The following is a 23,191-nucleotide window of genomic DNA, read 5'->3' on the forward strand; positions in this document are numbered from 1 at the left end:
AGAGAGAGAGAGAGAGAGAGAGAGAGAGAGAGAGAGAGAGAGAGAGAGAGAGAGAGAGAACGAGAAGTGTGATTGATAAAAGATATGTCTTGATTGATATTGGTAATCAGAGACTACAAAATATACTTTGGAATTGTGATCATGATGATAATGACTGGGGGGTGAATGGTAACTGGCAATCCTTGACTTGTAAAATATAACTACCATTTCCTATTTGTTTGTGTGCGCCATTGGAGACACTTTTAGGATATTTAGAGAGGAATATGAGAAGACAGCCAAACAATGTGAGGTAAGAAGTTGATCTAACACAAAATGTCTAAACGAGGCTATTTTGTAATAATAATGATAGTAGTAGTAGTTGTAATAACAATAATAATAACAATGATATCTCTAGATCTTACAATGACAAAGGTATCTTTTCAATTAATCTAAGATTTCTGGTACAAAATAAATCATTCAGTTTAATTATACTGTCAAATCTGCAACTAGAGAAACCTTGACAGATAGAGTTAGTTTTGTTCTGCTTTAAAAAAAAAAAATTATTACACACCTAAGTTCAAAAACGCTGTTTGTTTCGAAAACGTGGCGACGACCCTTCCACATGCCAAAACAGTGTCCATGTGTAGAGCCTATAGAGGGGGAGGGGGGAGGGGGGGAGGGGGAGATCAGCTCTCTTCAAAAAGTAATGTATCACATTTTTAAATACTCAGTTATATCATTCTCAACTGAATAATATTCTACAACGATGTTAATCAGCAAGACTTAATCTAGACTTAATCCTATCATTTATTTATTATCTCCAGTCGAGCTAGACTGATTTCATTTTCTTGTATTTTTCTTTCTTGCTTTGTCTGGCACCTTTCATACACAATTGTTCAGATCTTTATCTTACACCGGTGCCTGCTCCCTAGTTTCTTAATTTGGTACCCTTATTATTACAATCTGTTAATTTACAGGGTAGTGTAAATGTTGCTGCTTGAAGAAATAAATAATAACGTGAAGTTGAATGTAAGCTTCAATTTAATTACAAAAACAGATCAAATGAACGTTTCGGGTTTCCCCTTTATCAACAAAACAGGATGATTGAAACACCACTGTTTTGTTGATAAAGGGGAAACCCGAAACGTTCATTTGATCTGTTTTTGTAATTAAATTGAAGCTTACATTCAACTTCACGTTATTATTTAATTTACAGGTGAATTTTTAAAAATAAATAACCTAACACAATCATCATTTATTTGGATCACGTTTGCACCTCATCAAAATTGGCACACCCATTCTTTATCTCTTAAAACCAATGAGAACTAATAACTTTGACTTCACCACAATACACATCAGAAGTCAGAATGTAAAATAAAATCACAGTTGACAAATCACATCTTGATAAGAGTAGAGAGCAATGCTGATTCTAGAAAAATCTGGTGCGTCATAAAATTGAGACCTGCTCATTTGAAGTTCAGAAATTGTTATTCACAGGACCCCAAAAAAAATAAAAATAATTTTAACCCAAAAAAAACCCCTACTATTCCTCATAGAAATGATTTTGTCTCAGGATAGCGAATAAAACGGTAACAGAAGTCACTATATTTGGAATTTATAAATCATCAGTTCGATCAAAAGGTGATTAAAAACTGAAGTACGGAACATATGCGCTCCGCTACCAAAATTCCATTTTTTATTTTGCAACAAGTTTTGATGAAGAAAGCATGCTTACATAGTTCTGTGGTTCTAACATTTTTAAAAGTTGTAGACTAATGTCTTAACCATCAAATCCACAGATCAATATAAAAATAACCCAAAATAACAATGATTTTAAATAGATTTGTGTCTTTTAGCAATGAACCCCACAATAGGTGAAATCCCCACCTTTGTAATTATATACATCTATAAACGGGGAGAGCATTCTGTTCCCAAAACAATCAACACTGCCTTACAAACAAAAAACAAAACACACAAAAATTCACCATGACTCATACATAGAACCATACATCCGTCTGTCCATCCGTCCATTCAAACAAACTCTTGCACTCAGAAATATAATATTAATTACAATATATAAGTCACACTCACTCACTCCCACACGCTCATATTTCAATAGCATCATCATACTCTTCCTCCTCATCATCATCCTCGTTATTATTATCACCCCCACCACTCTCGCCCTTCACCCTAATCTTCCTGGCAGGACTACTACCGTCACCAATGTCCACGGCCTGTACAGAGTCGTCATGCGTTGAATCTGGTGATCCCTCACCCTTTCCAATAATCGTTTCATTATCATCATCGTCATCATCACTCATCTCCTCCAACTCTACATTATCCAACAACCCTCCTCCTCCTCCTCCTTTGTCAGACGTCAAATCTGATCCAGAACTTTCTACTCCAGTATTTCCACTTTCCCCTCCTGTCGTCCCATCACTGGGTGACACTGGCACACTAGCCATATCCGGTAACGGTAAATCTGCCACTGACACATTAGTATTGACAATGTCATCATCATCGTCGTCATCGTCTTCCATAGCAACTTCTATGACTTTGTTATCGTCATCATCATCTTTATCCACGCTTTCTGCCATCCTATCTCCGACAACAGTTGCAGTCTGAGTGGACGGAGCGCTGTCCAATGTCTCAACGCACTCTGCCATTACTACAGCTTCCTGTATCCCATGATGCACTTCCGAGCTGTCTTCCTCTTCCACGGTGGAAGTCTGCAGACTGTGATGTTGTTGATATTGAATTGATGGCGAAGACAAGGAAGAGGATGGGGATAGGGGTGAGGCAGGTGGTGAAAATGATGACGGCGACAGAGGTGGCTGTGTCATCTTTGGGGAAGACAGATATGATGGGCCCGGTTGTTGTTGCTGAACATAATCTTGGTCATTTTCATCTGAAAAGAAAGAGAGGCGATTGATTTTTTTGAGTAATGAGTAATAAGTCCCAAAAGTCCTGTTTGGAGCAATACAAAATTAATTCCTTTGAAAGGCCTTTTTCATAACATTCTCTCACCAAACGCTAGTAAAAATGAGCTCTGACCAGTAACAGCTTTGATTCTATCAGAAAAAAAAATATTGTAAGCTTGCTAAAGGTTTTATGTTTGTTATGTTTTTAAAGGATTTTACAGCGCTTGCAACACATTAAGGTCATATCAGCGCCAGGGACCAGATGTAGATTCCAAGAGCACGCTATCAAAGTACTTAGTTTGAGATCACCTAAATGTCTCATCCTGACGTTAAGCACAGGTTCCCACTAAGAGGAACACACTCAAATGTTTACAAATCATATATAACATGTGAACGAAACATAACACAGTGCATTACAGAGAAAAAAATATCATCTCCCAAAACTAACTATACATTTGACTGTTTCCCTCTCAGCCAGGGTATCCTGCCAGTGCCAGGATAAAACCAAGTAATCTCATTCCAAGACAAAGACAGAAAGAAAGCATGTTGGAAAACAGATATAGGGGGATAGAAGACACAGTAAGTACCTCCTTGCCCACTATGGGAGGTCAAGAACCCCACCCAGCTAAAGGTTTTATTATTTCCTCCTTACCCATGACTCTGTCAGGAGGGACGGCACCTGATATAATCATCTGCTTCTGCATATCTTTCAAAACATCCAGTTTGGCCCTGGCTTCCTTCAGCTCCTGGTGAAGACGCTTCTTCTCCTCTTTACCATTATTTACAGTGCTCTGGAAAATGGAGGGAGGGTTAAAGTTAAACAAAAGATGATGATGATGATGATGTTAATGAGGTTGATCATTATCATTATAATTATTATAAATATTATTATTATTATTATCATTATTATTATTATTATTATTATTATTATTATTATTATTATTATTATTATTATTATTATTATTATTATTATTATTATTATTATTATTATTATTATTATTATTATTATTATTATTATTATTATTCAGTCAATAAGATCTTAAATTATTTATTCATTTTTCTTCATTAATTATTTATTTTCATTTATTTGTTTATTTTATTTATTTCAATTTTCATTTACAATAAGTCTCCTATTTATTCAAGAGTGAAACTCAAATTCATGAAAACCACCACGGTTGTTATACTTGAACCAATATTTGATGAAAAATAAAGTCTCTAAATAATCAACTGTTACCCTTTTTAGAGAGGATATTGCATTTCCAGTGTGGAAAATTGGCACTTATTATAAGTTATATGACCAAAGCATCATTAACTCTTTCAGCGCCCATGGCCGCACAGCAGAATCTGTTCTACTGGCCAATGGCCGCACAGTGCGACTGGTCTTGAAAGGCAAAAATAATAATGTAATCCAATCGGTACTTTCTCCAAATGTGCTATAAATTGAACCAACGGTATCATTTCTTTCATCACATTGGCCCTAGGGGGGTAGATATTTTAATTGAGATTTTGAGCCCAGTTTGAATGTCGCTTTGTCTTAGCTTGTCATTCTCATGCTGCCTCAATCAGGTGTCAGCCATTTTGTGACGGAAATGCGAATAGATATAACCTCAGCGCTGAAAGAGTCAATACAGGTCAATCTTCAACATTACACAACAAATATGATTAACTTTCTAAAACCATAAACGATAACTCAATCCTCACATTCTCAGAGGGAAGGTGCTATACAAAATGCTTATCAATATCAATATAAATCAATATAAAGCTGTATTCTGTATCAATTTCAAGCGGGTTAAAAATAAACAATTCAGGGTATTTAGGGATCTAAAATAATTCACAGGACCTAGTGATCTGAATAAAGCATTGCACTGTAATCTGGAAACGGCAGTGCATGCATTACTTGCACTTTGGTGTATTTCCTTGAGCAATATTGTGTAAAACCCTCAAATTGCTTATTTGGACAACACGTGTGATTCCTGAAGTCATTGACTATTCACTTGATAGACCCAAGCTGCCAACTATACACGCTATACGCCAAAAAAAAAAAAAGAAAAAAAAAGGCATATTACTCTTTTTAAAATCAAATGACGTGTTTATGCATTTTTTTTTTGTTCCACATTACACCTTTGTGTCGTCATCAATGTCGTATGATGGGTGATTTAAGCAATATGTTCTTTGTTCCACATTACACCTTTGTGTCGTCATCAATGTCGTATGATGGGTGATTTAAGCAATATGTTCTTTGTTCCACATTACACCTTTGTGTCGTCATCAATGTCGTATGATGGGTGATTTAAGCAATATGTTCTTTGTTCCACATTACACCTTTGTGTCGTCATCAATGTCGTATGATGGGTGATTTAAGCAATATGTTCTTTGTTCCACATTACACCTTTGTGTCGTCATCAATGTCGTATGATGGGTGATTTAAGCAATATGTTCTTTGTTCCACATTACACCTTTGTGTCGTCATCAATGTCGTATGATGGGTGATTTAAGCAATATGTTCTTTGTTCCACATTACACCTTTGTGTCGTCATCAATGTCGTATGATGGGTGATTTAAGCAATATGTTCTTTGTTCCGAATCCTGTCTCACTGAAAACGGAAGGAAGCTGCATTTCCACCATCCACTTGAAGCTTATCTCGTTTTCAGAAGCCTGAACCAGAAGCGTTATTTGGGCATAGGTGCCTTTACCACATTCATTGTGGAGAGGAATCTTCCAATAGCGATTGTGGATGATTGTGATGAAATTTGTTTATGAATAAATGTCATAGTTTTGCACAATTACACCTTTTCCTTCAAAATTACACCTTTTCTTCAGTTGGGTTTGGCAGCGCTGATAGATGTATAAATTAAATAAATTGATTAAAAATTAATTAATTAAAAAAATAAAGAGAAAGAAAGAAAGAAACTTTCTTTCTTTCTCTCTTTCTGTCTCTCTTTCTTTCTTTCTTTTTTTTCCTTTCTGAAAGGAAAAAAAATAAAGAAAGAAAGAGAGACAGAAAGAAAGAAAGAAAGAAAGACAGAAAGAAAGAAAGAAAGAAAGAAAGAAAGAGAGAGAGAAAGAAAGAAAGAGAGAAAGAAAGAAATAAATACAATGTTCTAGACCAAACAACAAAACCCAAATCCCTACCATAAGTTTGGCCATGATGGCATTCATCTCTGTCATCATCTCTTTCAACTGGTCGAGCGGCATGGCCACTTTCCCCTTTTCCCCTGGCGGTGACGTCGTGGTGGTGGTGGCCGAGGATGCTGAGGACGACGATGACAACTGTGACAACGGTGGTAATGGCGGTTTAGACGATAATGCTGCCAATGGCGACGATGGTGATGGTGGTGGTGGCGATGATAATAACGATGATGATGATAAGACTGGACGGGATGATAAAGATGGCGTTGAGCCAATCTGGCTACTGTGTATGTCGGACGACATCTCCTGGGCTAGACCAGCTAGGGAACAAAATACAAGGAGAAAGAATGAATTAGTAAAATGAAATACTGTTACTGTTAATAAATCACCTTTTTCTTTCTTTTTTCTTCTTTGCTATAGCACCATTCTGTTTATATTAGTCTTAGTATACCTTGTCAGACTGGCTACCATAAAAATCCACAACAAAAATTACACCATTAACAATCATTAGATTAGTCATGCAGCAAAAAGGTATTTGAAAGCAAAATATCTATTTCTTCAAGGGTTTGTGTTTTTTTTTTTAATGTTAATGAATTCTAAATATATTTTTTTCTAATTAATTTTTTTTTTAATGTTAAGTTTTCAATACGATGTGTGATAAGAACAAAAAAAAATCAATGCGCAAGAATGGCAAAATGCAGAAAAAGCACTTGTGTAAGAAAACAATTTGTTATTTACTGAGGTGTTCTAGGTTAGAAATTCTTTTTTTTTTTAAATCTCAGGCAAGGCAGTTCAATCTATTATTTTTTTGATAATCTTCATAATAATATACGTCATAAAAGATATTTTTTAAAAAATGTATATAAGTTTGAACACTTTTGTGAAGATTATGACGACGAAGATGACGATGATGATGATGATGATGATTGTCTTGTTGAGTTGTAAGAGTTTGAGAGGAGAAGAAATATGCCACACTAAGAGAGAGAGAGAGAGAGAGAGAGAGAGAGAGAGAGAGAGAGAGAGAGAGAGAGAGAGAGAGAGAGGAGAGAGAAGAGAGAGAGAGAGAGAAGAGAGAGAGAGAGGAGGGAGAGCGAGGGAGAAAGAGAGAGAGAGAGAGAGGGAGGGAGGGAGGGAGAGAGAGGGAGGGAGGGAGGAAGAGAGGGAGAGAGAGAGAGAGAGAGAGAGAGAGAGAGGAGAGAGAGAGAGAGAGAGAGAGAGAGAGAGAATGGGTGGGGGGGGGGGGGGGAAGTGCCACAAATATTTACAGGATTCTACCCGCGTTTATGCGTGTTTTGAACTTATTTTCTATGTTCATGTGGGTTGGACTTTTTTCTTTTTTTTTGTGTGTGTTTGCATGTACGTGGTGTGCAAACAACAAACTGTAACTGGTTTCTTTTCCTTCCAACGAGAAGTGTTCATAAACTAATAGTTCTCAATTGAAATAAGAAATAAAACAAAACCAAAAAAAAAAAAAAAAATTAAAATATAAACAATTAAAAAAACCTTTGAATTTGCTATCCTTTTACAACACTTACAACATTTAATAGCACCACACCCCCTTATCAATCATTCATGTTTAATTTTTAATTTAAAAAAAAAAAGAAAAAAAGAGGAATGGGAGAGGGGAGGGAGGGGAAATGAACATGTTAGTTGAGAAATAACATCGGTTATACAAACGCACTGCAAAAACTAAACTACATTAAATAAATAGGAGGAGGACCAAAAAGAAAACAAAACAAAAAAACAACGCAATTTCGAACTTTTTCACCAATTCAATTTCAACTCATAGAAGAGTTTCATTTTAGAGTCAAGAGTTTTAGAAAAGGGAAAGTGAAAAAATGTCTTTGTCTAAGAAGGAACTGAGTAAAGCTCCTCCAAGTAGGATATCTAGGAAAAGGTCATTTTTTAACCGCTATCAACTCTCACCTCGTGATTTAATCAATCAATTAAATTAGGTGATTTATCAATTTATCTATTTATCAATTCATTTATTCATTCATTTATCATAACAATCATTTACTTGAGCTAGAATGAATTTAATTAATTTACACGTTAATCTTTTACTCTATTTAGTTTTAATATTCAATATTAAAATTTTACGCGAGATATTGGTGTGCAAGAATCTACAGGAGGCTCGACTATTTAACGAGCATGAAATGATTATAATATTCTCACCTATTGTTCTGATGAGAGGTGAGAAAAAAAATACTTTTAATCTACTAATTTATCTATTTTTAAATCCTTCATAGTCAACACCGTGCAGACCCAATACCTTTATTTTTTTTTTTTAATATTCATCAGATTAATAAAGCGAAGATGGAAAAAAAAAAGATAAAAAGAGCGATTGAAAAAAGATTTATACAAGTATATGATCCATACCCAAGCAAAAAAATTAAGTTTTAATTGAAGAGGAATTTAAAAAATATATTTTTGAATTTTCAAAGATTAAAAAGGCCATTCCCAAGTGATGTACATATCGTGCAGAATTGAAAAAATAAATAAATAAAATAGAGAGTGAAAACCAGTAAAATAAAAAAAATGATTGGGTGAAGATTCGAAATGGCAGTTGAAACTTATTGAGGTCGGTTAAGAGAGAGAGAGAGAGAGAGAGAGAGAGAGAGAGAGAGAGAGAGAGAGAGAGAGAGAGAGAGAGAGAGAGAGAGAGAGAGAGAGAGAGAGAGAGAGAGAGAAGAGAGAATAGACAGAATAGAGAGAATGTCTAACATTGAATAGATAATTTGACATTACTGACACAAAAAATGGGAAGCTCTCACAAAACCACACTGATTTATAAGCCATTGTTCATGTTCTAAAAAAATTAGGCACTGAAAAACCCCAACTCAATCTCCATCATACCCGTCTGATAATCCAAAACGTTATTGCTCTCGTTGTCGCAATAGACAGACAAAAAAAAAAACCCAAAAAAAAACCCAATCCAATACAACATATTCTTCATTACAACAATGTAAAAAGTAATGAACAAAGATGAATATAACAACTTCAAAAAAAAAAAGAAAAAACAACAAACACGGAACGTTTCGGGCTCAAAACCCTTCTTCAACCAACAATGAAAAACAATAAAAGCATAAATACCTTACTAAATTCCAGATAGATGTCTATCTATGTATTTATGACATTGTTTTTCATTGTTGACTGAAGAAGGGTTTTTAGCCCAAAATGTTCCGTGTTTTGGTATTTTGTTCTTTTTTGAAGCGGTTATATTCAATTTTTGTTTATTACTTTTTACAGTTCACAGCTTCTAGCAGCCTAGTATCACATTACAACACTGGTCACTGAGTCCATCTTGGACATCATAAGTGTTCCATTATCAGACTTGTAAATATGGACATCAAGTCACCAAACAAATTAAACCAAAAATTTAAAAAATCTTTCGAAAATTGTTTTTCAAATTAAAGAATAATAATAAAATGAATGCTAAACGGAATTAAAATAATAAAACATGGTTTGAAAACTATGTAAACAACAAACAACAAAATAAGCCATGCAGCAAAAACAATGATAGGAAACGCGGTGAGTGGGGGAGGGAGAGAGAGAGAGAGAGAGAGAGAGAGAGAGAGAGAGAGAGAGAGAGAGAGAGAGAGAGAGAGAGAGAGAGAGAGAGGAGAGAGAGAGGAGAGAGAGGAGAGGAGAGAGAGGGGAGAGAAGAGAGGAGAGAGAGAGAGAGAGAGAGAGGAGAGAAGAGAGAGAGAGAGAGAGAGAGAGAGAGAGAGAGAGAGAGAGAGAGAGAGAGAGAGAGAGAGAGAGAACATACAAGGCCATGGCCTAATGCAACTGGAAACCCAATTTGGAATTTGAAAGAACTCAGCAGCACGAATAGCAGGAGACATCAAGGGGAGGCAAACAACAATAACTAGCAATATGGGGGTGTGGGGACTAACGGGACAAATACATGCTGTCCTCTTTCTTTGTTAAAGGAATAATACTATAATTGAGCTTTAAAAAAGCACAATATCCACTAAACGTGCTCAAAGCGCTTTACAAGGGGTCCCTGGCCAACAGCAACACTTAACATGTAGGACGGGACATGACGCCTGTTAGGCGATATTATAATTTTTTCGGACAGAGACAACGCTGTTAACGGCCAGGTACTCGTTTTACACCTGAGTACTGTGAGACAATGTGAGTAAAGAGCCTTTTCTGAGGACTCAACTATGCATTATATAATAACATAATATCGTAAATCCCAATAAGAAGAGGAAAAAATGTATCGACAGTTTTTTAACATTTACCTTATCTTTTGCAAGCTTTTTTTTTTAATGCCCAACCATGATATGACTACATCAAAACAAAACAACAACAAAAAAAGAAAAAGAAGTAGTCCGTCAGAGCCATGAGGCCCATGGAACGAGTGGAGTTTATCCCCATTTCTGCAATATTAAAATTGGGAACGATTCGGGCTCAAACCCTTCTTCAGCAAAGACCAAAAAAAAAAAAAAAAAAATAAAAACCAAAAAAAAAAAACCAGTTCAAATGTTAATACATCACCTTTTTTTTTTAATATACATATATAAGCTGAAGAATGGTTTAAGCTTGAAACAAGTGTTTGTTCAGAATTGTGTTCGATTTTGAAGCTGTTGTTCTATTATTCATTTTTGTACATAACAATTTTTTTTTACAGTCCACAGTCACAGCTACTAGGAACTTAGTATTTAATTTGATCTGTGATGCTAACTCGCCATGGACCGTATATTTCACTGTGAACAGAGAGCCCTTCCAATCCCCCCCCCCCCCCTTCCCCCCACCTCCCTCCCTTTAAAAAAAAAAAGAAAAAAAAAAGGAGAAATTTTTTTTTTTATGAAAATTAAAAAACAAAACAAAAAAACCTAAAAACATTTGAGCTAGCCTACCTTAAAATTAAGCGAAGAGTGTTCTCTCTAACTAACGCATACTACGACAACATGTTTATACTGTGAGTGAGAATTCCAAATGACACAACTTACAATTACAACATCAAATAAATAAAGCAGATAAATCATAATTTCAGTTCCATGCAATGCAATGCTATACTATACATACATAAAAACATCACAATAAATTAATATTTCATTCTCATAGATAAACCCGCATATCAACAGAAGAAAATGAAAGTTGGAGGAGGAGAGAGGGGGGGGGGGGGAGGAATTAAGAAGAAAAATAAAAGCAGCAAAACAATAAAAAAACAAAATAAAACAACAACAAATCGATTGATGAAATATACAGGGATGTCCTTTGCTACACAAAATATAAAAAAAACTTTTAAAATAATTTTTTAATTGAAAAATTAAAAAGGCCTGACATTTTTTCTCGTCAAGACCATATATGAAAATATTTACTTTGTGCAAAGCCTCTCTCCATCAAACGGGATTACCCTTAAATAATATTTAAAAAAGGATTAAATATCCATCTAGCTTCCCCTTATAACTAACACTTTCAACTTTAAAATTAAAAAAAAAATCAACTCACCATTACCAAATAAGGCCAGTCGGAATATTTCAAAAAGCGTTTTCAGGCTTTATAAAGGGCATCCCTTGGTATATAATATAATATAACAAAACATCAACCATGAAGCATTGTGAATCTCATTTGAGTATTGTATTAAATCCATGGAAAATGTGCGATATAAATGTTCAATTTTTATATTCCTTATTTTAAAAAAAAAAACTTTCTGGAATGGTTACTAAAAAAAATTCAGTCTGCTTCTGCGTTTTGAATTCCAGACCAAGCCATTAAGCAACTAGTATTTAAACAACACTCCCCCGTAGTAAAACAATTTTTTCCAAATATTTATCGCATCGAAAAGTGGTGGCAATAATATCAACAGAGAAAAAGCATGCCTTTTTTTTTTTTTCTTTCTATAATAAAACAAGTCGTTAAAAATTGTGCGGCATGCAGGTGGCAAGTGAAGTGAGAACACTCAAAGTCTGTTTGTATGGAGGGTTAGGGGTGGGAGAGGGGGGGGGGGGGGGGGGGGGGGGGCACTGGTTAAGAAAGTGAGGTGTTATGTGATAACCCATGGACAACCTGTGAAAATGTGGAGTGTTGATTTAGAACAGCTGGCGAAAATCAAGACAGTTTGTAAATTATAAGATCATACGTCAGAAAATTGAGAGAATAAAATATCGTAATTTCGGAGGAGCATTATTGATTGGAATATATGTAGTAATATAACGCCTATCTGGAAAGACAGTGAAAATGTCAACCAAAATATAGCTATGCTTGCTTCTTTTTTTCTCTCACTCTATATTCTTTATGGAGGAATAAAGGGAGGGGGGGGGGGAGGGGGCAGGCAAGGGTGGTGCGGGCCTACTCTAACAATCTATGAATATTTGGGCTAAATCCAATCACCACGACAACATAATCTATTTTTAGCTGCAATTTAGCAAAGGGGACTTCTATACAACAGGAAAATTCCTGTGAAGAAACACGGAGGTGGCATTCAGTGTGGGTTGGGGATGAAGGAAGGAAGGGAAAGATACCGATTCTGTGTGGCATTCAAGGGAGACAATAGCCAATGGCAAGAAAGACAGTTTTGTGTCGTATTTCAGTAGCGAGTGATTGTGATATATGCAAGACAAATTTAATAATAATGAATTTTGTGTCTGAAAGGAAAGTGGGAACAAAAAACAAAAAAATATAAGAAAAGTTTTGCACATACACATTCTTCGGTTAGGGGAGATAGGAGATGTGTTACAGCTATCTGCCGATGCTCTCCTCTGCCTTTGTTGTTGTTGCTGCTGCTGCTGCTGTTGATGTTGCTCTAGCAGCTGATAATGATGCTGGGATGCGGTGACAGCAGACTCATCCTCAGCTTGTATCACCAGCAAGGTAAACTCTCTCACTTTGGTAACAGCCCTCAACAACAGAGTTCCTTCCAGATTGTTGTTGTCATCATGGTCATCAACCTCATCATTTTTGTCAATTGCATCGCTGCTGTCGTTGACATTTTTTCCGTCATCTTCGTCTCCTTTCATTTCTTTATCGCCATCTTTCCCCAAAATTTCTTGGCTGGACTCCAACGGATCCTTTTTCTCATCGTTAACCTCCACTTGAATATTCACCTGGGTGACGTCCAAAGGGGGGCTTTTGTCAGGGGTTGTTGTTGTCGTCGTCGTCGTCGTTGCCCCCATCTTCATCTCAGACTACAATCATAAGAGCCAGTCGGTAGTATTAGTAACAGGCACGATGATATGAATTGATGATGGAAGAAGATGGGTGTGGTTTTGGGACAGCGATCGTGTCAAGCAGGCAGGCAGGCAAAAAACCAGCAGCAGGTAGACAGAAAAAAAAAAATAAACAAACAAAATAATGAGAAATTGATAACATAATCTATTGACAATTCTTTTTTTTTTTTTTAAAGAAAGAGAGCAGTGTAAAGCACAGCAAACTTTGATCAAGATTCATTCTATTTATTGCAAACGGCAAACTAAGAATAATCTAAAATAAACCTCCCTTTTAAAATCATTATCCTTGCATAAAGCAATCAACAACAAATCAAATGAACATGATTTTAAATTTAAACAGGCCTAGAAGAAATGGAATCTTGCCATACGGATATCCAAGCACATTTAGGTTTAAAATCATATGACAGCCAACATCCTAAAAAAATTTTAATTTTCACTTTGGTCAATTCTTTTCCTCCAGTGTCTATATATTAGTTCCAAATGGTCTTGTCTCTTGTTTCGTTTGGGTTTTGTTTTGTTTTTTCAAAATGTCAAAATCTTTTTCTTGATACCAAGAATGCTTTTTTTTTTTAATGTGCTATTCAAATGCATAGTAGTTAGGTCATGAAAAAGAAATGGAATCTTTCCATCCGGATATCCAAGCGCGTGTGGATTTAAAATCTTATGACAGTCGACATCCTAAAATTTAATTTTTACTTTGGTCAATCGTTTTCCAATAGTGTCTATAGATTAGATTAGTCCCCAACAGTCTCAAACTTCTCTATTTTAAAATATTATTTAGTGTTGCAATGATGGATGACAAATGCATAATTGATAAATTTTTTTGTTTGTCTTTTTTTTGTTTTGTTCTGGGTTATTTTTGAAGATCACAAAACAGCTCTTAATAATTCGGGAGTTAAGAAACCAAGTAATAAAAGCCAAGGTATCGTAGTTCAAGACCCACTTCAGGCTTCTTTTTAAATATTTTTTTTCCCCACCCCGTTTTGGTCACTTGGACTACATGGCAAGGTAAACACATGGGTGAATTGTCTTGACAACAATCATTTCACGGATATCTATATTCCTTCATGGAATGCCCTAGGGACAGTATATTACAATGCCACTCCAAAAGTCATTATTTATTTACTTAATTCTCGATTCATTGATTTATCTATTTATATATCTATTTATTTGCTTACTCATTTTTAGAATATTACAATTTAAGATCACCAAATGGTGTGAGTCATAATTAACATCGAATAAACAAAATAAATGGTATTTATATATTTTTAAAAAATAAATATATATATATATATATATATATATATATATATATATATAAAGACTGACAACAAATATAAATACTACTAGCAGTTAATAATGATGAAAATGATGATTAGGAGACGCACCTGAATGGGTTGGTTAGAGGAATTGGGGTGGGGTGACGACGATGATGGTAATGATGGTGACGGTGATGGAGAGCATGATGAAGAAGGCGGTAGTGGAGTTGAAATGGATAATGATGGCGGTGATGGGAAGGAAGACGTTGCTGTTGCTGCTGCTGCTGTAGTTGACATGGTTGTTGTTGTTGTTGATGAACAAGACAGTTGTTGTTTTAGTGGTGATGATGATGGTTGTGGTTGTGGTAGCTCCAATAGCTGTGCCAAAAGACGATGTCGTTCCTCCAACGCTGTGGCAATAACATCACTATTGTGACGCAGTAGCTCTGTATAAGAGGTAAGTCAGTGGTCAAGCATTGGGTCATTAGTAATCATGGGGGGGGGGGACATTATTTCATTAATAATATTGTTATAGTACGACACAACACGACTCAAACATCTTCATAAGGTTCTGAAACAACCCCCATACCCTGTCCCAGCTACTACCCTCCCCCTTCCCCTCTTTCCATACTAGCCATCCTTTACTTCCATCAAATGAATTCATTGGAACCTTGATGAAGACTCAACAATGAATCCTCTAAATAAATTTTTTTCGCAATCCAGCATCAAAACCAGATGACAATTTCAGACCTGCCACGATAGCAAGAGCAACAAAACTATAATAAATAAATAAAATGTTAAAAATTTTAAAAATTTAAATCAATAAATAAATTCACAAAAATCGGAATTTCAACAGTAAGATTTTCCAAACTATTTCATCAAAAGCTTTAAAACTAACACACGAGATGTGATTCAATTTAGAATAGAACACGATGTAAAACAAACGAAAATGTTTTTACCAAATCCCCCTGTAAGAAATCTGAACATCGATTGTAAAGGGTTATCAGTTCTGACTACATTAGGCACATACAGCAAGGGGTGTCAATGGAGAAAACTGTAAATTCGGATTTGATGAGAAATCATGGCAGATATGTCAGTGTGCTACATGACAACACCACAACAACATGTATTTCAAATAACACAACCCAACCAAAATGCATCACCGTAATCTCTCTATTCTATGATCAATCAATCCAACCGATTTTCCATGTCATGCAGCTCCAAATGAGAGATAAATTAATTGATTAGTTTTTAAATGACATGAATAATAATAATAATAATAATAATAATAATAATAATAATAATAATAATAATAATAATAATAATAATAATAAACAGTGTGGGAATGGGGGAGAGAGAGAGAGAGAGAGAGAGAGAGAGAGAGAGAGAGAGAGAGAGAGAGAGAGAGAGAGAGAGAGAGAGAGAGAGAGAGAGAGAGAGAAGGGGGATGGGGTGGGGGTGGAGAATGATAAGGTAACAGTTACAACACACAACCCCCCACCCTCCTCCAACACAGAACCATAAAATATGAAAAGAAATTTATCAGTAAATGAATGATAATAAGAACCGTGATCAAAAAAAAAACAAAACGTAATTTTATCACACTCAGTCGACTCCCTAAAAATAAGAAGATCAGACTGCCAACATGTTGGCAATCAATATAAAAATGATTATATTACAAGAAGGACGGAGAATTCCTTTCTTCCTCTTTCTTTCTTCTTTTTGTATTTGACAAGAAAGTAAGACTGACAAAGAGGACAAAAAAGCAGAGACATGCTGGATGGGAGAGAGAAGCACGAGCAGTGTGGACCAATCATATCATTATTATGCAGAGAAAAAAAATATGTATATATATATATATATATATATATATATATATATATATATATATATATATATATATATATATATATATATATATATATATATATATATATATATATATATATAATATATATATATATATCTCTTTACAAACAGCAATGGTGGGCAGTGTTTGATTACACGTATACATGATAAATAGAGCGCATGTGTGTCTCGGTGTATCTTTAATCTGTTCAAGGTGATCATAAGCAATAATATTGGAAAGTGTTGACAAGTGAGAACAGCATGAGATTATTTATTTTTTTTAACGCATTAAAATGAGATTATTTTTTTTCTTTCTTCTTGATGATTTTTTTTTTTAAAAGTGTTCTTTAAAAGTCATGATAAATTTGGAGGTAGAAAAGATGCTACACTGGGAATGTTTTAATCAAGGATTATTGTTTGTTATTTTAATAAGGTGAAAATATTGAACTTTTCATTTTCAGACTGATAAATAAAATCTGACATTCCATGATCACGTGATCAAAATTTGGCAGACTGAGCCTCTCGATAGAGGAAGACTTTTGATTTATATGATTTAAATGTAACACTGTCTGGTTGTTGGTATAATAATGTGTAATGATGATCATTTTTTTTTTTTTTAATTAGTATTATGTGCAGAGTTTTAGAAAGTTTAAAATGTAAAACACTACAAACTGTGGAGTGATCCTCGACAATATTGGAGGTTTCCACAAGACGAAGAAGAAGAAGAAGAAGAAGATCACCACATCAAAATGTCAGCCATCAAAATGTGTTGACTTAATCGAAATACCTTACAATGTTCTTTGTCTTATTATCATTCTTGAGAGCTAAAGCTATCATCATGATGAGGAATGCAAGCTCACTAATTCTGTGAACTGGTCATGTTTGAATATTCACGTTTTAAAATCTTTAGAAAAACTTGTTCTTGTTAAAATTAGGAATCAGTTTATGCCATTGAGTGATAGTCATCAATTTGCTTACAAACCAGGACGTGGCGTAGAGGATGCCATTTTGCTGTTTACAAACAACATCTACAGGCATCTAGATCACGCTAGGAGCTATTGCAGATTGCTTTTGCAGATTTTTCTTCAGCGTTCAATACAATGCAACCTCAGTTGGTTGTTCAAAAATTGACTAGTCTGAATTTAAACAAGTATATAATTGCTTGGGTGCTCGAATTTCTTACGGAGAGAGCACAATATGTTCAATTAGGACAAAACAAATCTTCCTGTATAACTACAAATACTGGTGCTCCTCAAGGTTGTGTATTGTCCCCTGTATTATTCACAATATACACGAATGACTGTAGAAGTCAAAACCTGAGTGTACCTTTAATAAAGTTTGCAGATGACACCGCTCTTCAAGGCCTCATAACAAATGGCAACGAAGTGGCTTATAGGCAAGAAATTGATAGATTTGTGTCTTGGTGTGATGCCCACCACCTAGAGCTTAACATAAGCAAGACAAAGGAGCTAGTGATTGACTTTAGGAGAGTGAAGGAACCGATAGAACCGTTAAAATTAAAGGACCAATTCGTCCAGCGAGTTCCTCACTACAAATACATTGGTGTAACGATTGATGACAGGGCTAAAGTGGGATGAACACTTGAAAATAATTAGGCATAAGATGTGCAGACGTACATATTTTTTTATCAAAACTCTCTCAGTTTAGAATAGATAAAACCCTCTGCACATTATTTTATAGAGCAGTAATCGAAAGTGTTTTGTCATTTTGTATAACAGCTTGGGGAGGCAATTGCTTAGCAGTGGAAAGGAACAAAATAAATTCAAATATTAAAAAATCCATTAAACGCTATATAAATGATGTTGACGATGTAGATCTTTTATACGAGAAATTTTGTATAAATAAAATAACTAAAATATTAAATGACCAGTATCATCCACTAAGACCATCAATTATTATGTCAGAAAGAAGTGGTCGCCCTTTCTCTATTTCAACGAAAACAGAGAGACACCGAAAATCTTTTCTGCCGTCCAGTATTAGGCTTTATAACAACAAGCAATAATCATTTTATATAATTATTTCTCATTTTTACTTTTTAAAAATATAAATATTAATTTATTAATTTATTTGTTTTGCAATCTTTTCAATTTTCAATTTATAGTGACAGTTTTAACTATTTTACAGTGTTGAAATTATTCATATTATAAAGCGCAGCTCTGGTTATAGAGCTGCTCCTTTTTTATATATATACATCCTATTTCCATTGTATTTTTATCTTATGTGTAAATTATAACACGTCTGTACAAAAAATTTCCTTTTTGGGATGCAATAAAGTATTATTATTATTATTATTATTATTATTATTATTATTATTATTATTATTATTATTATTATTATTATTAATCTATACTTGTTGACATCATCAGAATTTTAATAACTAGAGAGAGAGAGAGAGAGAGAGAGAGAGAGAGAGAGAGAGAGAGAGACAGAGAGAGAGAGAGAGAGAGAGAGAGAGAGAGAGAGAGAGAGAGAGAGAGAGAGAGAGAGAGAGAGAGAAATACTGCCAGTATATCTCAAACAGGAAACATTTTTGACACTGTGGTTTGAGTTAATTGATTGTTTACTTTGAACCTTCGAAATGAACAACTGAAATCTGAGAAAAGCTTCAACTTGGGTTTCAAAAGTAGTCTAGTCAACAATATATATATATATAAACTGCAGTCTATTGAAAGCGTCTAGCTGGTGGATTTTGCCATAGTTCTTCTATTATTTATACGGTAACTGGACCACAAAGCCTGAGGCTAAAACTCTTAAACCAGGGGAAAAAATGGACAAAATGAGACAAAAAATGGGTTTTTTTTCATAGATATTGTCACACACACACACACACACACACACACACACACACACACACACACACACACACAAAACAAAACAAAAAAGATTTTATGTCTATTTTCAATTCTCATTTCAACCTTTATGGCTTGATAAATCTGGTTCAAAAAACGAAAAAAGAATGAGATAAGAAGGAAGAGAGAGGAAGAAAAATCTATTCACCATATTATTATTATTATTATTTTAAAAAGAAATGAAAAGAAACGAATGAAGAGACAGACCGGACCGGACCGGACGGATGGAATGGAGAGAAAAAGTGTCAAAATATTCTTGAAAGTAAAAAAAAGACGAAATGAATGACAGACAAATAGATAAGTGATCAAATTAACATAACAAACGAAACAAACATTATTCTTACTATGGTAGAGACACGGGGGGGGGGGGGGGGGGGGGGGGGAGGGGAATTGAGTAGTACCTATCCACACCACAAACCAGAAAGTTCCATGGACCCAAAACAGGTTGAGGAGGGGGAAATTTTTTTAAAAAGTCAGGTTTCATTCAGTCCAAACTCCAGGCAATATTAATTCAATAATAATAATATAGTAAAATTCATGATATTATTACTATATATGAATACAGCAAAGGAGGCAATGGATCGCGTGTTAAAAGCACACACAGTTACACAGACATCATCAGAAGCATGAAGCATGAAATTAATAATGATGATTAATAATAATACTAATAATAATAATACTAATAATAATAATAATAATAATAATAATAATAATAATAATAATAATAATAATAATAATAATGATAATAATATTAATAATAATAATAATAATAATAATAATAATAATAATAATAATAATAATGATAATAATAATAATAATAATAATAATAATAATAATAATAATACAATTACTCGAGTACATGAAAAGAACAATTTCCACGAATAGTGTGAGAATGAAGAGACAAGAAGGAAGAGGAAGGGAAAGAGATGAAGGCGAAGGAAGAAGAGATGGAAGAGCAAAGATAGAGGAACACTTCAAGCGGTATATACCATTATATGATATACAATCAATTCTATATGAACAATACAGTAGTAGCATCTATCATACTATGGAGAAACAGATTGAGATAGTAATAATGAAAAAGAGAAATAAAAATGTTTATGATGATAATGATAACATAATAACAGAACAAAAGAGGCTTTAATAAACACAATTAGAATATAAACATAATGATATTATAAGAAATATGCCCTGATCCAAACAGACCTGCCAAACATTAGACGTTGGGTGAATATTGGGGTGGGGGGGAAATCACTATTAGAGCCATCTATTGCCCAGAAAACATAAGCTAAAAGCTGCCAGCTTGACAAACTAACAGTTTGTGGCTGGCACCTGTTCTTTGCGGCTATGTGGTCTTGTGGTATGACACTCGTTTTCGGATCGGAATGTCCTGAGTTCGAGCCTCGCTCAGCGCATTGTTGAGTTATCGGAAAAGGCTGTTTTCTCACATTCTCTCACCGTACTCTGGTGTAACAAGAGTTGTTAACAGCGTTGTCTCTGTCGGAAAAAAAAAAATGTTTTATCGCCAAACAGGCATCATGCCTCATTCTAAATGTTATATGATGCTGTTGGTCAGGGACCCTGTGTAAAGCACTTTGAGCACGTTTAGTGGATATCACGTTATATAAAAGCTCAAGATTTTTTTTCTCTGACTTTTTCATATTCACAATCCAAGACAAGGAGTCCCAAATAGTGATATTTTTTTAGAATTTCTTTTCTTGCCCTACAACGCTGAGAGCATGCCCAATAAAAATCTCTTAACTTCATTAACATGAAATAAGAGATATCCCTTATACCCCTTATATGACTGACACCATTTTTTTTTCTTCTTCTTCTTCATCAAATAAACTGACTGACACAATTAGAAGGCGTACAACTGTCCATGCGCATATCCGAGAGAAATATAAATACTTTCCGGATAGTCTGTAGTAGTGTATCTTAACCCTATCCTTATAGTCATATTCCTTACGATATAAATACAATTGTTCTCATTCAGATTTGTTTTATAAATCCCGAATCATGTGTGAACACAACAGATTTATTAAGATTCAAACGAAGTTTATCAAAAATTCTTCACCCTAAATACCAAGAATGGCTGTCACACTCAACAACTCTCTCCGCCCTCGAATACAACAAATACTCCGAATTGAGTCGACTTCCAATAACATTCATATTCAGATTAGGATTTGAAGGAAAATTTTAATTATATTATTTTATATATATATATATATATATATATATATATATATATATATATATATATATATATATATATATATATATATATATAATCTGGCCTGTCCAAGAGAATAAAATTTGTCTCTCCCTGCCTGTTCAATTCTTTTCTCTTCCTCCCCCCCCCCCCCCCTCCCCCCCTTTTATTTTTTTTATTTTTTTAAACCTTTAACAGTTCTAAGTTTGGCAAGCCTGTTGTCAAATAATATCTACATAAATACAAGGGATTATATATCATATATATATATATATATAAATGTATATAAACTTTTGGAACTCTGATGGTAGCAATAGAAAAGGCATAAATCATAATAACGGCTATCACTGTAAAAAAAAAAACAAAAAAAAAAACAGAAAACAAATGAACAGATGGACAAAAAGCAAAATAGAGAAATCAATACAGGGTGACTTTTATTCACTTTTTTAATCTGTTCTTTAAACAAAATGCACTAGCATGACTCTTTTATATATTTTCATATCAAGCACTGTGGATCATGTGTCCTATGTAACTTCCAAATCCTTAATGGTCTTTTTTTTTGGTATTTCACCCCCCTTATCTATTTTTCCAGCCCTTCACTTTTCTCAATTTAGGTCTTCATAGAAGGACATTGAAAATCGTTACTTTTCAGGGATAACGGGGAAAGGACTTGACTTTTTTTCTTGAAGACACGTATGTTTCTCCAGCGTAATGAAAAGTATTTGATACCATATAATACCGTATATCTCCTACATCATCACTAACGATGGGTTGGCAGTGGGAAATCTTAGTCTTGTAATATAAATCTTCAGTGTATGTTTAGTAATATGATGGGTGCAGTTATTGTTATCGTCGTTATCATTATCATCATCATAGTAATCAATAGGATGGGTGCATTTAATATTATTATTATTATTATTATTATTATTATTATTATTATTATTATTATTATTATTATCATCATCATCATTATTACATTTTAAATTTTTCAATTAATTTTTTAATTTTTTATTTAAAGGTTTATTATTATCATCATCATCAGTTTTATAATTGTTTCTTCTTTTTGTTTTTGTTTTTTGGTATACTTTTGTATGTAACTATATAAATCAATAATATAATCAGAACACGTAGGTATCAGGGCTAAGTTATAAGTCTAAAATATGCTAAAATTGACAGTTAGCCAATATTTAAAAAAAAAAAACAAACAAATCCGCTTTTGCTTATTGAAAAAAAAAAAAAAGCAATACGCAAGCATGTTGGGGATCTGATTTTTTAAATCTGAGGACCATGTGATGAACTCTAGAAATATCACCCTGTAAAGTCTCTCTTACGGATTTAAATTTTTTTTTTTTTTTTTTTAAACTGAAGAGGACAATATGCGAGGGGTGCCAGCAGCAAGAGAAACTCAAATTTAACATATTTTTTTCAAAGCTCGAATGACTGCTATTACTACTATTATTATCATTATCAAATTATAATTTTAATTATTTACCATTATTTTCATCACTGCAACAAGTACAGTAAAGATGAAAAATTTTTCTTAATCAAAATATCCTGAATACAAATTCTGAAATCTGAATAACTGGCACCCGTAAACACAGAAAACTAAACCGTTATCTTGGAGTGAAGCAAAAAATTGTTTGATAAAAAAAATATTAAAATACATCTTATAATCACAATATCTGAAAATATGAAATAAAAATAAAATGGAATATAATCAATAATCTGTAAAAAGACTGCGTAAGTCGAGGACAAAATAAGTCGATAAAATCTCTAGACAGATAAGAGAAA

The 23,191-nt window shown here is 34.0% G+C and overlaps 1 protein-coding gene across 2 annotated transcripts in view; it reads right to left on the bottom strand.

The window, feature by feature from the left end:
* Positions 1-822: 822 nt before the first annotated feature.
* Positions 823-23,191, bottom strand: part of LOC144959604 (rho guanine nucleotide exchange factor 11-like) — a 123,405-nt gene continuing 101,036 nt past the window's right edge. For both annotated transcript variants that reach the window (XM_078892230.1, XM_078892231.1), the window contains 5 exons: positions 14,600-14,916; positions 12,686-13,169; positions 6,034-6,350; positions 3,553-3,691; positions 823-2,887 (listed from right to left, as the gene is read on the bottom strand). In XM_078892230.1, coding sequence (XP_078748356.1) covers positions 2,085-2,887; positions 3,553-3,691; positions 6,034-6,350; positions 12,686-13,169; positions 14,600-14,916 — 2,060 coding nt within the window. In that variant the 3' untranslated portion in view covers positions 823-2,084. The remainder of the gene's footprint in view (positions 2,888-3,552; positions 3,692-6,033; positions 6,351-12,685; positions 13,170-14,599; positions 14,917-23,191) is intronic.

The sequence above is a fragment of the Berghia stephanieae genome, chromosome 14 (genome assembly GCF_034508935.2).
Source record: "Berghia stephanieae isolate SIO BIC M18660-M18661 chromosome 14, UCSD_Bste_1.3, whole genome shotgun sequence".
NCBI lineage: Eukaryota > Metazoa > Mollusca > Gastropoda > Nudibranchia > Aeolidiidae > Berghia > Berghia stephanieae.